The sequence below is a fragment of the Fomitiporia mediterranea genome (assembly GCF_000271605.1).
Source record: "Fomitiporia mediterranea MF3/22 unplaced genomic scaffold FOMMEscaffold_17, whole genome shotgun sequence".
Taxonomy (NCBI): Eukaryota; Fungi; Basidiomycota; class Agaricomycetes; order Hymenochaetales; family Hymenochaetaceae; genus Fomitiporia; species Fomitiporia mediterranea.
Window position 1 is genome coordinate 554,342 of NW_006760402.1, and position 14,750 is coordinate 569,091.

At 45.6% G+C, this 14,750-nt stretch overlaps 6 protein-coding genes across 6 annotated transcripts; 4 read left to right on the forward strand and 2 right to left on the reverse strand.

The window, feature by feature from the left end:
* Window position 1: 1 nt before the first annotated feature.
* FOMMEDRAFT_143345 (uncharacterized protein) lies at window positions 2–1,956 on the reverse strand (the record flags this gene model as incomplete). Its single annotated transcript, XM_007271477.1, has 5 exons — window positions 2–413; window positions 465–732; window positions 785–1,086; window positions 1,144–1,269; window positions 1,453–1,956. 4 exons carry the CDS (start codon window positions 1,954–1,956, stop codon window positions 564–566), a joined length of 1,101 nt encoding a protein of 366 aa, XP_007271539.1. The 3' UTR covers window positions 2–413; window positions 465–563.
* Window positions 1,957–2,441: 485 nt separating this feature from the next.
* FOMMEDRAFT_149302 (uncharacterized protein) lies at window positions 2,442–3,329 on the forward strand (the record flags this gene model as incomplete). Its single annotated transcript, XM_007271478.1, has 2 exons — window positions 2,442–2,614; window positions 2,667–3,329. The coding sequence occupies exons 1-2, from the start codon at window positions 2,471–2,473 to the stop codon at window positions 3,327–3,329; spliced, it is 807 nt and encodes a 268-aa protein (XP_007271540.1). The 5' UTR covers window positions 2,442–2,470.
* A 471-nt stretch (window positions 3,330–3,800) lies between these two features.
* On the forward strand, window positions 3,801–5,812 carry FOMMEDRAFT_137187 (FAD/NAD-binding domain-containing protein; the record flags this gene model as incomplete). The annotated part of the gene is made up of 9 exons (XM_007271479.1): window positions 3,801–3,854; window positions 3,922–4,031; window positions 4,093–4,135; window positions 4,200–4,508; window positions 4,566–5,015; window positions 5,065–5,250; window positions 5,317–5,602; window positions 5,670–5,678; window positions 5,739–5,812. 9 exons carry the CDS (start codon window positions 3,801–3,803, stop codon window positions 5,810–5,812), a joined length of 1,521 nt encoding a protein of 506 aa, XP_007271541.1.
* A 2,641-nt stretch (window positions 5,813–8,453) lies between these two features.
* FOMMEDRAFT_58115 (hydrophobin-315) lies at window positions 8,454–8,847 on the forward strand (the record flags this gene model as incomplete). The annotated part of the gene is made up of 3 exons (XM_007271381.2): window positions 8,454–8,629; window positions 8,691–8,728; window positions 8,801–8,847. Coding segments are annotated over 3 exons (261 nt in total), but the record flags the coding sequence as incomplete, so codon positions are not given.
* A 1,917-nt stretch (window positions 8,848–10,764) lies between these two features.
* Window positions 10,765–12,290, reverse strand: FOMMEDRAFT_23847 (uncharacterized protein; the record flags this gene model as incomplete). Its single annotated transcript, XM_007271359.1, has 3 exons — window positions 10,765–10,940; window positions 10,997–11,129; window positions 11,185–12,290. A coding segment is annotated over one exon (162 nt), but the record flags the coding sequence as incomplete, so codon positions are not given.
* Window positions 12,291–12,600: 310 nt separating this feature from the next.
* On the forward strand, window positions 12,601–14,726 carry FOMMEDRAFT_114485 (uncharacterized protein). The gene is made up of 2 exons (XM_007271480.1): window positions 12,601–14,259; window positions 14,334–14,726. Exons 1-2 carry the CDS (start codon window positions 13,042–13,044, stop codon window positions 14,646–14,648), a joined length of 1,533 nt encoding a protein of 510 aa, XP_007271542.1. The 5' UTR covers window positions 12,601–13,041; the 3' UTR covers window positions 14,649–14,726.
* The last annotated feature ends 24 nt before the right edge of the window (window positions 14,727–14,750 follow it).

Sequence of the window (14,750 nt, forward strand, 5' to 3'; positions counted from 1 at the left end):
AGGATTATGCAGGTTTAGGACATAACCAGAATAGGGGGTGGCCGGGATCCATCACCACGAATTATATTGTCCGTGAATGCATGTTGAGAAGTAACGGTGGTCGGGGGAAACGTCAAAATGGCTATGTTTGCGGGAAGAGGATTTCGTGCAAAATGAATCCGGTCAATAATGCAGATCAGTTGCAGAAGCACATTCCGGTCGAGCATGATGACGGCCACCCTCGGTCACGGGATTTAGGCAGTTCCCGCTTGCTGTGCTCGGAGAAGGCTGACGATCATTAATCTACTTCCCGGGACCACGTTAATAGTATGTAAACTTTGTTCGATTGCCCTGACATTAAAGGCACAAATTTTCTTTAGTATAGAGTAGGGGGCATCGTTCCATGTTTTGCACGACCCTGTGGAGCAAGAATGCTAAGAAAGAATGTTTTAATTGATGCAAGTAGATATAGGATAGGAACTCACCTCCTGTTCACAACTGGGTAAAATTACTAACATCCTTATAATCCTTTCTTTGTCGATATTCAAGATAAAGTCTAATTCACAATGACGTATATACTCCTATCAGATGATGAGCTTTAATAGATCGCTGAGGACACCCATCGCGGTAACGGCGGCACCAGCGCCAGCACCTTGGACGATCAAGGGTCGTGCACCGTATCGCCTCGTGTGGAACATGATGATGTTGTCTGAACCACCGAGTGACGTTGCAAATGCATGCGTGTTTTCGTATCTAGTGATGCGGTAAGCCCGAAGTAATTAACATTTAGAATTGAAATGCGAACTTTTCAAGAGACGCTTTAATAACGCGCTTCTCAACATCAATTACTCCAACATATCGGAGCACCTTACCCTCCTTCTGCGCCTCTTCCCGGAGTGCCTCAAACTCTCCATCGAACTCGGGCAGACGCGACATGAAATCGTCGCCAGTTGCTAGGCCATCTAGTGCAGAGGGTACAAGGCTACGAGTATCCACGGACTTATATCCAAGGGGGAGTGCAGTTCGTAAGGCAGGTATTGTCCGCGAGAGGATGGTAAGCTTCCGTGCCACATCTGCGCCATTGAGATCATCTCCAGGATGTGGTTCCTGAATATGAAGCTTCAATTTTGCAAGTAAAAAATAGCGGGAAAAGAGAATCCTCACTGTATATCCGTTATCACGTGCGACTTTTACAACGGACGAAAAAGATGGCCCGCCAATTGCAGCAATGGAAAAATTGTTGAAAATGTAGCTCATTGTCCCAGACAGAACGCCTTCGATCTTGGTGACCTGATTCCGACATTATTCATTTTCAGCAAGTTCAACGTGGTGATGGAAGGTGTTGCTGAGCAAGGCACTGCAAAGGCGCGGTTGATTCATCGATTGCCGATGCAAGCTTGATAGATAGGGATAAACGCGCCCAGTGCACCGCGCCCAACCTGAATGGCAATCTCCACATAAGAACCGACTTACCGTATCTCCTGTTGCAACCAGATCCTTCAGCGTCGAGATGATGGGCAAACCTGCACCAACAGTCGCCTCGTTTAAATAACGTGCTCCGCTCTGACCGCCAGCTTTGACAATTTCATCAAAGAGTTCTTGACTGGCAGAAAATGCTTTTTTATTTGGCGTGATGACGTTCACTCCTCCGGCAAGAAAGTGCGGATATAGGTTTGCAACGTTCTCCGCAGAAGTATTGTCTACAAGCACGACTTTGCGGCCTGCCTTCACCAATCCATGAAGTTCTTCAGTCAGTGCGGATAAGACGGCAGGAATGGCAGACTGCTTGAATGCGTCGCGCCAAGAAGAGGGACCAATAGAGAGCCCATCGGCCGAAAACAGCGTTGCCTTAGACGACGATAGTGATATTATTTGGAACAGCTCCTTTGGCTGAGCAAGTAGCTGATCAACGAACTCAGCGCCAACAAGCCCTATCCCTACGATAGCGACAAAAACTGGCTGCTTTGGGGAGGACATGGTGGTAAAAGGACAAGGTGAAAATTTGCTGTCTCGCGTCAAGGCCGAAATTGTGGCATCTAATCTAATCGATAGATTGCACAACTTGTCCACTTTCCGCCACCCACCTCGAATCTTGAAGGGCAATTCAAGACTTCGCTAGTTGATTCAACACATGTGGTTCAATCGGTACCTCAATACGATTTCTGACAAACGACAAGGACAAACTACTACCCACTTCTTCAAGTGAATTCTCGGTATTCCATACCAATGATTCTTACAGTCCCTGTCCACCCCATCTTTTGGCATACGATGATAATCCGATCATTTCGTAAGATATTAGGAAGAAAGAACTTTGACCCATGATGGGAGCTTATCACCTTCTGGTTGATTTGCCCACCCGGCAGTTTCCGGACGAGAGGTTGTGTTCCAAAATGCCACCCATTGACCTAACCTTCGCCTCTTTCTCACCTCTTCACTATCTAATACTACAGCTGCGCTATTTATATCAGTCATTCATCCGCTGGACAGGCTTATGTATTCTACAGTTCTCTTAATTCTTCTATTTACTGGTTTGGTATCTTCCGTCTCTGCTTGTGAAGGAGACTGTATCGTTAGGATCACAAATGCCTTCCTAGGAAACCTTTCCAAGCCGATCGATGAAGTCCTTAAAGACTTGGTTTGTGATATGTCAATATGTGTTGCTCGACTGGTACTGAATGGTTACACAGAGCGACCAAATATCCGAGCAGCTTCTGCCACCCTCCCAAAGGCCTGCAGACCCTACGTCGCTCCTGCAACCTATCCTCAAAGCTTACGCAGATATTTCTTACGAGAAGCTCGAGACAGCTATCTTCCCATCCTACTTCCACGGAAAATGTCAGCGTTTCTCAAAGGACGGCCAAGATCCTCCAGGCTGCCCAAATCCAGATTGCCCTGTCGTATGCGGCACGCCAGGAAGCCTTGTCCATTTCTACCCGAAGCTCCGCCTTATTGCGTTCAATAACACGAAGTCTACACTAGAGAAGATTGCCAGTCCTGGTAGTCCCGCGTACACAAAGGTGGAGGCGATGATTAAAGAGGCGCAGCTTCGCAAATCTGGAAAACGAGACTTGGTAGCCACCCACGGCATGGGCTCAGTAATTGAACCTCGTTCTGCATACTGGCATGGCAAGCGATTACATCCGCGATTCTTCGGGGCTGGTCGGAAGCGGGACATGCTCAGGCAACAAAATTTGCAAGCGCGGAGTTCACCAACACTTGAATCTATCCTCGGCCAGTTTGACTTCTTGTTCAGCAAGGCTTGCGGTGGAAAGCCAGGCGACAGCAAGGACTCTCTTCCAAACTGCAGCTGGGAAATTGAAATGAAGAAGTACATACTGTCGTTCCCTTAGGTGATCACGTCGTATTTCTGTACCGAAAAAGTTACCAGCGCAATGAATCTGATAATGTCTAGTCTGTCCGACTTTATCGAAGCTCCTCAGCGTTCTTGTTTCGCGTATTGTAAACTGCATATTGAAGACACCTGTGTACTACGAAGCCTATCGTTATTAGATCACAATTTTCACTTTGACGCTCGTTCTTGAGTGCGGAATAAGGATTCAGGAGCTACTTTACAGTAAAATATTAGTACTTACTAGGTAATCACGAACACGTGACCGACGCGTGACGTATCGTTAACGTTTCGATTTCCGACCGAGACGAGGAGCGGCTAACTGGTCCAATCATCGAGCCTCGGATGAAAAGACGAGTCCCAAAGGAGCCGGGGCTGACGTTCATAGGAACATAGCGCAGATAAAATGTCGTCTCTCAACGAGAAACCCTCGACCTTATACCCACCTCCGTGTCCTTGAAGCCTCTCCGCTATGACGAAAGATCAGCAGCAGAAGAGACCCATTAGAGTTGCGATAGTCGGAGCAGTGAGTATCTAGAACTGCTTGCGGTTAAGCATGAGCTGGATAAGCACATTTCATTTTGAATTTTTAGGGATCCGCTGGTATGGCAGCTGGGTTTGCGCTGACCAACCACCCAGAGAAATTTCACGTTACGATTTTCGACAAACAAAATGTTTGCGGAGGCATGGCTACATCTATTCCGTAAGTAGCTTATCTGATAAGTAAGTGCATATCACACGACTGTGCTGATATAAACTCGCAGTATTGATGCGGGGAAGTTCGGTGCAAGTTACATTAATGATGGGGTATGCAACATGACCTAGTCTAATACAATCTTCTAATGCTATATCTCTTTGTGACTTCGCGTAGGTCCAAGGGGGATCACCTCAATTTTACAATACGTTCAAGTTTTTCGAGAAGCTCGGATTCAAGTCCAGCGAAGTCGGCATGCAAATTTCCTTCGGAAAGGGTAAAGAGAAATTCTGGACAAACGTTTTTCCCTCGGAACTCGTTGCAAAACATGCCGACGATATCAAGAAATTCGGCCGCGTGTTGAAGATCATTAAATGCCTAGAACCTCTGTTTGCGGTGATGAGCGTGCAAGCTATGCTTAAGCTCTTTAGATTCCCGAAGGATTTCGGCGATCGGTTGATTTACCCGCTTATCGCACTGTTTATGGTATGGTTTATGATCACCTTTATGCAAAATAACCATATATTTAGAATTATGCTAAAGGGTACGGGAAACCAGACTCCACACGTCTCTTCTGCAATCCTTGAACGCCTCTTTCTCGATCCGAGTATGAGCCTCTTTGAATACTCTCCCGATTCGCTCTTGGCAGAAATTCCAACAATGTTGGCATTCCCAAACCTCAATGACGTCTACGCGGCATGGAAAAAACATCTCGAGGAACGCGGTGCACGGATTTGTCTCGGCACAGAAGTCCTTGAAGTGCTTGAGCGCAAGAAGGGCCGTGTCATCCTTCGATACAAGCCGTCTGATGATGAAGATGGGACGAAAAGCGATATCGAATGCTTTGACGAACTTATCTTCGCGGCTGATGCGGACAGCTGCTTGAAAATGCTCGAGGAAGAGGTGACGTGGAAGGAAAAGAAGATTCTTGGGAACGTGAAGTATTTTTACGATATCAGTGTCACTCATTATGACCGAGAGTACATGACAAAGGTGTGTTGCGTTGGCTGATGTTGTTGCTTTATCTGACAGCGTTTGGTAGTATTATGAGCTCGACTATAAGGAAGATCTCGTGTCAAGTTCACGGAAGAATGATGGAACGACGCAGGAAGCAATGGCATATGCAGAGAAGAGCTTTCGTCCCTTGTACTTCATTCACATGTACGATCAGGACCCAAAGAAGATTGAAATGAGTTTCGACCTCACACATTACCAACCTCAGTTCAAGGTCAGTGAGATGCTCGCTTTCGCTAATCCTGCGCTGACTTATCCCTCTTCCACTATGACACATTAGGGCATACCACCGAACGGACAGCATCCCGCAAACGATGGTTCAGCCGCTTTATCGTCACCCCCATCTCAAAACGACTATCCTCACGTTTACCAGACGATTTTTCTCAATAAAGACATGCAGAACGAATGGACGCGTAGTGACATTGAGCCAAGTAAAGTAATCAAGGAAAAATGGTGGAAGCAACAAGGCCACAACTGGACGCATTATCTCGGTACGGTACCATGGCTTTGGATGATCAATGGGAAGAACCATACGCACTATGCTGGAGGATGGGGATTGGTTAATAGTGAGCATCCTTGAACTATGATTAAAATGTATCGAGCCCTGACTACTCGCATGTTTCACGAATTAAGTGCACGAAGGTTTGTTCCTTTGTTCCATCACGAATTTGTCTGAAAATCCTGATCGTAATTTTTTTTCAGTCGGGCTGACCTCAGGTTTCGCTGCGGCGTACCAGCTTGGTGCGGACTATCCATTTAACGACGACGAAAGGTAAGACTCTCGTAATTCTATTTCTTTTATCTAGCTAACCTTGGAAACAGTGCCCGACGTCTGTTTGTACTCGTCCTTGGGGTAATGCACCTGTCACGAATGCGTAAGGAAGACAGGAAGGGCAAGATTGTATGACGTGCAATCTGATTTTACTTGCTTGTTTATAATGTTATGACTTTTTCCACTGTTCTGTCCAATCTTCCGAACTCTGATATCAATACCGCACTGAGACAGATATCATGTCTTAGGACGGTTTAGAAATTATGGTATCAATTCGCGAGTAAGTAGATGAATACTTCATGTATGAAATATTATGATAGTGTAATTAAAGCAGTATCAAAGGCAAATTGCTACCTTATGAGCAAATTGCTTTGTATAGGACGCAACTGGAATAGTATCGAAATTTATCTCTAAGACAGCTTGTCATTTGTACAGGACAGTATCCTTTCAGTCAAAGTTACAAACACCCAGGTTAATTATGGACATGATACACCTGTCCAAAAGTATGTCCTTTAAACACTATAATTTCTGGAAGATATCTTATGGTGTGTTTGTCCAGTGCTCCCACAAGTATTATATATATTGAACATCATACTCCAGAGTCATTAACACAACCATTTAACTTTGTATCATCCATTGTGTCAAGTAGCCAAGACAGCCAGAATCACACCCTCCCATATACTAATCTGTACTAGTAGTCAGACACTAATTTGAATGTATTATTTTCTTATGATCATAGTTTCTTTGTTCTGATATTTTAATTCCCAGTCATTTTTTAATATTAGGTTAACTATTGTTTGTTTGTTAGACCCGTTTTCAATATTTATAGCTGCCTATTTCTACATGTATATTCTGTTTATTTATTTGCCTTCCTTTTATTTGCTTTTCCTCGAGTATCTATGGTAATTTCTCTTGCTTTTGTCACTTGCTGGTGTTCTGTTCCATTCCACACCTGTTACTTCTCTGTCCTCGTACATTTAATTATTTACTTCTGTATCTGCCAATAGTCTTAAATTATATTTAATTATATTACCTCACGAATAATACTGTGCATATTGAAACCCTGATTTTAAATTGCTTTGCTTCCGTCGCGCTGGCCTCACATATTTTCATTTCACGTCAATTTCGCCGTATCGCCGCCCGTGGGTCTCGACCTTTCTTTCAATTCGCTAAAGTGTATGAAAGCTATAGAAACCTTACCGGAAAAAGTCCGTAAGCGACAATGTGTTGTGATCCGAGATGTTACTTTGCTTGCAAATTCACTGCACTCCCGTGAACAAGGTCCCCGTCCATGTCTAGATGTTGCATTTCATTCTCCATCCGAGCTTGGCGACTAGGTTTTTTCGGCTAGCTTCGTAAAGTATACAAGTGCTTGAGTTCCGGTAGTGGCTTATGTCTCTACAGCAGCATCTAGCCTGTGTTGTTACTCGCTGCTCGATCCTGGCTTTGTTCCTCTCATCATAGGCGTCATTAACTTCTGCGATCCAGAAGTGTTTTTGCCTTTTTGGGCTATTTGAGGTACGATCTCTTTTTCGACCAATCGGTTTGCCTCCGTCCACAACACCTGGCCTCATTAGCCTCGATTTGTGCATGTGCAAGCGGAGTTTTTACTCCAATTGCAAGTAGGCACTGTTCTTCTGTCATCTCTTGTATGTACAGCATTCTTGCGTTGTATACTTCACAACTCATGAGTTCTCATCCTTCGGAACGTGGGACTACAGAGACGTAACGATTCGCCGGTGACGTGATCGCCATGGTTAATCGCATACTCCCTTAACGCTGCGTCAGCGGCGTTACCTTTAACATCAATTAGCAGTTGCTTCCCCGTCTACGTCGTTCTGCATCTATAAACCAAGCAGATGCAGCGCAAGTTTCATTCGTTGAAACATGTTCGAACCCTTCGTCACGGGTGCAATAATGTGAGTGCCATCAGTACGTTTTTTCGCGTAAACTATTCAGAAGACTGAATTTGTTCCTCATACTCAATAGGAGTTGATCGGTGAATGAGAACCCCGATTAGCACGAGTGCACGCATCAACAGTTGCCTCGGTAGGTTTGTTATCACTTCGACATTTGCGTACCTGGACCACTGGTTTTGTGATGGTTCCAACGTTATTCGGTTTGACAGTCTGAATAACGGGTCCGAAAGGTAGGGGGCGAATTAGGATTCTCGCCAATGGCGCGTTGACATGCTGCTATATCTTCAAGGCCATCAATTCTAATGATTAGATGCTGTCTACTTGTCAACTGGAGCAAACAAAGCAATTGATAAATGACGTCTGACTGTCGAGATCTTCCGCTGTTGTAAGATTCCAATGTTGGAACCTCAAAAGAGTAACATGTATCCTGCTTGTGGACCAGAACACAGCATCATGTTGTGCCTTGCTCAACGTGCACGGACCGTGCTCTGTTTTATAAAAGCTGGTCTGTCTTCACATACTTATCCTCAGTCACTCAGCTACCGAGTTCTCGACTACCCACTGTTTCTCAAACTTCTATCTCGACTTATAACTATGCGCTTCGCGAAGTACACTTCCCTCCTCGCTCTCCCGCTCCTTGCTGTCGCCACGCCTTGGGCTACCCCCACGACGAAGCCAGCGACCACGAAGACCGTCACCGTGACTGAGACTGCAACGGCAACCGAGCCTGCAAGCCAATGCAACACTGGCCCTATCCAGTGCTGCAACTCTGTTACATCCCCCGATGACCCTGCCGCTTCGACGCTTCTCGGCCTCTTGGGTGTCGTTGTTCAGGGCGTTGACGTCCTCGTTGGAATCACCTGCAGCCCAATCAGCGTCATTGGTGTTGGAGGCAATAGTTGGTATGTAGGAGTAAAAGGTCACCGGATTGTACGTCTGTACTAACCTGTTGTTTCCTTTCAGCAACGCTCAGCCTGTCTGTTGCGAGAACAACAGTTTCAGTAAATCATTTCATTCTTTCTACAGTCTTTCAAACTACATGACTTTGCTTTCTAACGCCAAACACTTTCTAGACGGTTTGATCGCGATTGGTTGCGTTCCGGTCAACATCAACCTTTAAAGGCTTAATGGTGAAGATACTGAACCGTCGACAATTCGCTCGCCGAAGGAGAGATATTGGGTTCACTGACAATGAAATAACTTTGATATAGGGATATGTTTGCTGTTTGATATTTGTCTGTCGGGATCCTCTTTGAAATATGAATTAGTGTGATATGTTTAGCTTCCGATCTAAGTCGAGAACAAGGCATTCTCTTAGGTAAGAAGAATTGCGAAGTTGTATAATAACAACCTCTCCCTCTGATTTGTAGCTGAGTCAATAGTGCATTTGTACTTGATCCCCGTTTCCATTCAGAAGCACAGCCTGTTTCTCTTACTGTGGCATAATCTCTTTCACATTGCTCTGATGCTTTTCTTGTTATTGCTCAAGGGAAACAGCTTGGCCTGCACGAAAGGTTCATGCAAAATCCAATCGCCTATTGTATTGACTCTTTTTTAAAACCAGCGTGAATCCGTGATACCTGATTACTGAACCTTTCGTGTATGGGAAAATGCTATTCATTATATAAGATAAATGGGCCACAAAATACGTTGAAATTTTATTGAAAACGTACATCCAGTATGATCGGTTACATGACCAATTGCCTAATTATCCTGAAATTAAGATCAAGGTATGTACACTAAAAAATGCAATAGCCAATCAAAGCGTCTCAATTACACCAGAGAATAATAGTTGGCTGAGGCCAATGCAGGACATATGGAAAAAATAAGTGCAAAGTCTGTCGTGTTTCAACAATCTCTGTAGCTTGTGCTTGAGGTATCATTTGCATCATGCACACTGCACAAAGTGCACCCCCTATACAGTGAAGGCTTACTGTCTCTACATACTTTCTCCTAGATCTCTCAGATCGTGTTTCAGGAATCTTCGATTTGCAAGCGGCTCTTACAAAGTGTATTTTGCACTCTGCTCCGCCACTTGCTGTACCTCACACTATACCTAGTGTCTCTTTTTAGGGACCTATACTGGGAAACATACCATACCATACCTGCATCATGTCCAACGCATATGTGGGTTAAAGCGGAGATGATGCTCTAGACTCCAGAGAGGAAACTAGATACTGTGTGGCGATGTCTTGTGATAACATCAAAAATTTACTCGTGGTTGCAAATTTGTGATTGTCCACTGCGCAGAAGAAGCATACAATACAGACAAAGCATTGTAAATCATTTCAGATACTCGTCTGGTCAGTGACACATTTTAGGATGTATCTCAGGGCGTGGCATAAAACATGTTCATATTCCACATGATATTATGCCCGTCATAATTGAACCTGCCTGCCGCCGGGACAAGGAGAATGAGCCTATCTGTAGCGATGTGTCGAAGAGGGATACACCAGCATCTGGACGTTGCAATGCATGCGGCATTCCCTTCTGGAGTAATAATATCTGCGCCACATGGATATTACTAACTTCATGCAGTATCAAACTTAGCGGGTTTGATGTAGCGACTTCACAGAACTAGGGACTCGTTTACAAGGTATTCAGAGGACTTTCTTTAACTTTGCTACCTGCCATCAACGGTTTGAAGGCAGAAGCAATGTCAGTCCATCTCTTTGTTTGACTTATGATGGTAAAAATCTGGACCAGTTTTCCATCACCATCAGACTAGCTAGTCCCACACCCTTGACATTGGGCTAGATCATATGGTCTTATCTCTCTGTCCATCATTTCCTAGCTATGCTCTTTGCTAGCAACTACTGAGGATTAAAATAGGCCAGACTTGTGTTTGCAAGGGTTTGTTTCCTAGCAATCAAAGGTATTGTCAAGCACAGAACACGGACAATGTCTGAACGTCGCGATAACCCGTCTCATTCAAATTTGCACGAGGCAATCTCAGATCCATCCTCGATCAGTGTGATCACGGCAGTTGATCGGCGTACGTGCATACAGATACACAGCTGCTCGTCTGCAGTTAAACTGGTCGGGCTCTGATTATTTACACATTCCAGTGAATGGAGCTCTAGGCTATAAGGAAGGCGATCCAAAGTTCGTGTATGTCCGGGTCCACGAAGACGAATCAGCCGTTGAAGGACGCTGGCATTGCATAAGTAAGCTGCCCTTTTATATGCCAATTCTGTAACAGATAATCAAATACTGAGTGAATGGTTAAAAGTCCGCAATAATTCCGGAAAAAACGAGAAATACTCAACTGCGAAACTGAGTACACGGAAGGATGTGGAGGAGGCCGTACTGAAAGAGCTAGAATCACGCATTCGTAAGTTTACCCGTCCTTCCACTTGTCTCCAAAAAGGCATTAACGAATGGATCGTCCTTCTGTACACTCTAGATAAGGCGGAGATGAGTCAAAGTCGCCGAACATCAGACCGGAGGGATTCACGAAAGTTAGGCCAGAAAGACACTTGTAAATCAGGCCAGGGAGATTCCCAAGACGATCCTCGTTAGATAAGGCAACAGCAAAGACCCGGAGACATGTACCAGTCTCATAATGCACGAGTAGTCAATATGTATTGAATACTAGTTGAATAGCCCTAACTACATCAATGAATGAAACAGGTTGACCTTTTGAGACGTCGAATAATATCGAATTGAAACAAGCCATTAGCAGATACACTGCTGTATGACTCGTCCAGTCATGACAGAATAATCTGTGCGTATATGCGTAGAACGATCCGGACAACCATGCGATGCGCGTGACATCAAAAATGTTTCTTGTAAAGAAGTGAAATCAAGCACCTTCAGAAGTCGCGGGTTTATTCGCCTTTGGACAGTGATACTCCAACACGCCAGCAATCGAGGACAATAGCAATATGTAAGGGATAACAAGAGGTGGCTGTAAGCGTGATCAATTTTAAGTGGATGACAGTTAAGTAAAATCCTAGATGCAGATGAAAATGCCCTGCACAACCGCAAAGCCCGTAAGTGGGTGTCCAGTGCTACGAACACCTTAATGCCACACAACCCAAACCTTGACATGCTGCAGAATAATTTTCATGACTTCCTAATTAGCAAGACCTAAACTGTGAAGTGTAATAAGTGCATTTCCTGATGTGCTCGCAAAGAGCACATGTCGAGAAAAATTTGTAGAAATGCAGCAGATCCAGAGTAGTCTGAATTGAGTAACACCAGAACACCGATGTGTACGTGCTTGGCGCGTCGCAAATTGAGCTAAAGAGCGACCGATCTCGTCGATGACTATACAGTATCGACGAGATGTACACGGCCACCCGATCCCCACAACGCTTCCCAAAAGCAGCTTGCCACGCCCCTCATCCGTATGAACGGAGTCTTAGGGGTAACACGAAGTCGGGAGACGCTGCTTGCATTTCTTGTACGCGGTTCGAACGATGGTGTCCAGACCCGGCAAGAGTCGGTCGAGGGGGATTAAAATACTCAGACCTTGGCCCGCTCGCAAGATGAGATGAGCCACGCCATAAAATAAGTGGACATCCTGTTTGTGGCGAGCATCGCAACCTTGAATCTGCTGCGTGGTGGTTGGAAGTTAAAAAAAAAAAAAAAGAAAAACATTAGCGATGTCATATGACAGTTGATTTCCAAAATAAGAAAGTGTTTACGTAATAAAAGATATTCAGCTGAAATCAGTAGAATAATTTGTTGACAACAAACGACCATGACAGTAAAACTCACTGACATCCATTCTCTGCCAATATGTCCATCTGCAAGTACACTGCGAAGTATACCTCCATCACAACAAGTAGCCGTCCTTGACCGTATCTCTTCAACTCTGCTTCACGCGCTGTCGCTCTCTGATGATCAGCTATCAAAAATATCTTGCAGGGACTTCATTTCGACTTATACGCGAGCAGAAGCGGCAAAGGTCTTAAACGGGCTCATTTTTTTAACTGATGGATCAGAAACGGAAAGACGACCTGCTCAGGAGAAGGTCATTCGGAAGCGCGTACTCAGCCTCGCTTCACGCCTCGCTGCTGTGTCGAATGCTGGTGGCCTGTATTTACAAATTATTGTGGATATATGCATCGTTTACGGACCCAAAAACTCTACGAAAGTGAATGAATTGGTCGGTAAAGCAGTGAAATCAAATCCTATATTACTACAGGAATTTCGTAACTCCGCCGCGCCGTCTTTCGTCTCGATCTTGCTTTCTTCGGACAGCGGACTCCATGCCTTACGGAAGACAGCTTACTGTCTAAAATGCCTTTTACAAAGTGTCCCATCGGTCGTTATCGATGAATTCTTAAAAGACAACGAATTTATCATGGCGATCGCAAAATGCTACGACTCACGCCTTTCTGCGATAGCCGCGGGCTACGGTGGGATCAACATCGACCGCGTTGACGAGACCGAAACCACTACGGTGTGGATCGGATGCAAAGTCGCGCTAATCGACTCTTTCCATGTACTACTGGAACGCATTCTGAACCAAGTTCGCGCAGATCCTCGAACTCATGCCGAACGCGCGTTCGGAATACTATTCGCGCTTCTTAACCTCCCATCCGCGTCCTCACAATCTTCTGTGCGACCGACTCCATTCCTGAATCGGACTTTGGTCGCAGATTATCAAGATGCGTGCGGCTTATCGTCCACGTTAGCATCTGTGCTGTCAAACAACGACGATCCGAGACTTGACGTTTTGGAGGCAACGTTGAAGTCCTTCGAGACCGAGATCGACAACGACAACAAGGCCGGAGCTCTTAGGGTTGTTCTCCGTTCGAACGGAGTTCCTCCAGGAATTGATAATCGCGGAGTAAGTGCGAAAGGAAAGGACCGTGCCGCTCCCGAACCCGAGCCCATTCCTGGCATCGAGCTCGACGCTGCAGTATCGAGTGTTCTAGATATCCTTCCGGACCAAGACCCTGGATATGTACGAGACCTCCTAGCATTACCACGGTACGACGGCAACGCTGAACGCATTGTGGCGGCGCTACTTGAGGGCGACGCTCCTCCACCATCTACATTGAGAACTGAATCCGAAACGGTCCCGGCTCCAGTTCTCCATGCACCACTTCCTGAACGCCGTAATGTATTCAACGAGCAGCCTATTGAGGCCACAACTGTAAACATCGGAAAGCGACGTGGGGACGCGGACGTCGTATTACAGGATCGTGCGTTCCTTGATCAGATGAAAGCCGATATCCTCCGTCGTGCTGCGGAACTATCAGATTCCGACGGAGAAGAGGTCGACGCAGAGGACGAGGACTTAGAATCAGTTCTAGATGGCGCAGTTAAAGTCATTGGAGATGGAGAAGGGAGCGGAGAAGGGAGCGAGGAGGACGAAGAAGGCGAGGGTGAAGCGCAGGCTCCTGCCCCTCCACAAACACCCGAAACAATCTGCGAACTCGCATATATCAAAGATCCGAGTGTGTTCGATCGCGACTCCTTTACGCGTCGCTCGAAATCGCGTGCGGACTTGAAAGCTCAGACAGGTTGGTCTGACGAGCAACTTGAAGGATGGCGAATTATGCTAGAGAAAAGCGTAAGACTCACATAACCCTATTATCATTACTCTTTATTTTTCATACACTGACCCCATGGTATTTGTTTGTGCAGCCGAAGAAAGACAAAATTCTCCAGAAACACGAGTTCGCTGGTAACAAAAAGGGTCTCATACCTGGTTCATCTTCAGGTCAAACCGGTGGAAGTTCTCGTGGAGGTCGTGGACGAGGACGAGGGCGTGGTGGACCCGGCCGGGGTAGAGGCAGAGGTGGAAGAGGCGGTGGAGAGAGTGCTAAAGGGGATGGCGGCGACGCAAGAGAACGTGCATGGAAGGACAAAAACAAAGCGCGTCAAGCAAATCATAATCGAAAGAGGGGACACGATAGGAAGATGGCTCGCGGGGGCGCAATTCCTGGCCCTTCGACATGAATGGTGTCTTCAAACAAACTCAGTCATTGTACATTGCTTGGCAACAGATCATAGAAATACATGGGCTGTAATCAATACATCAAAGACAACAGCAACAAAAGT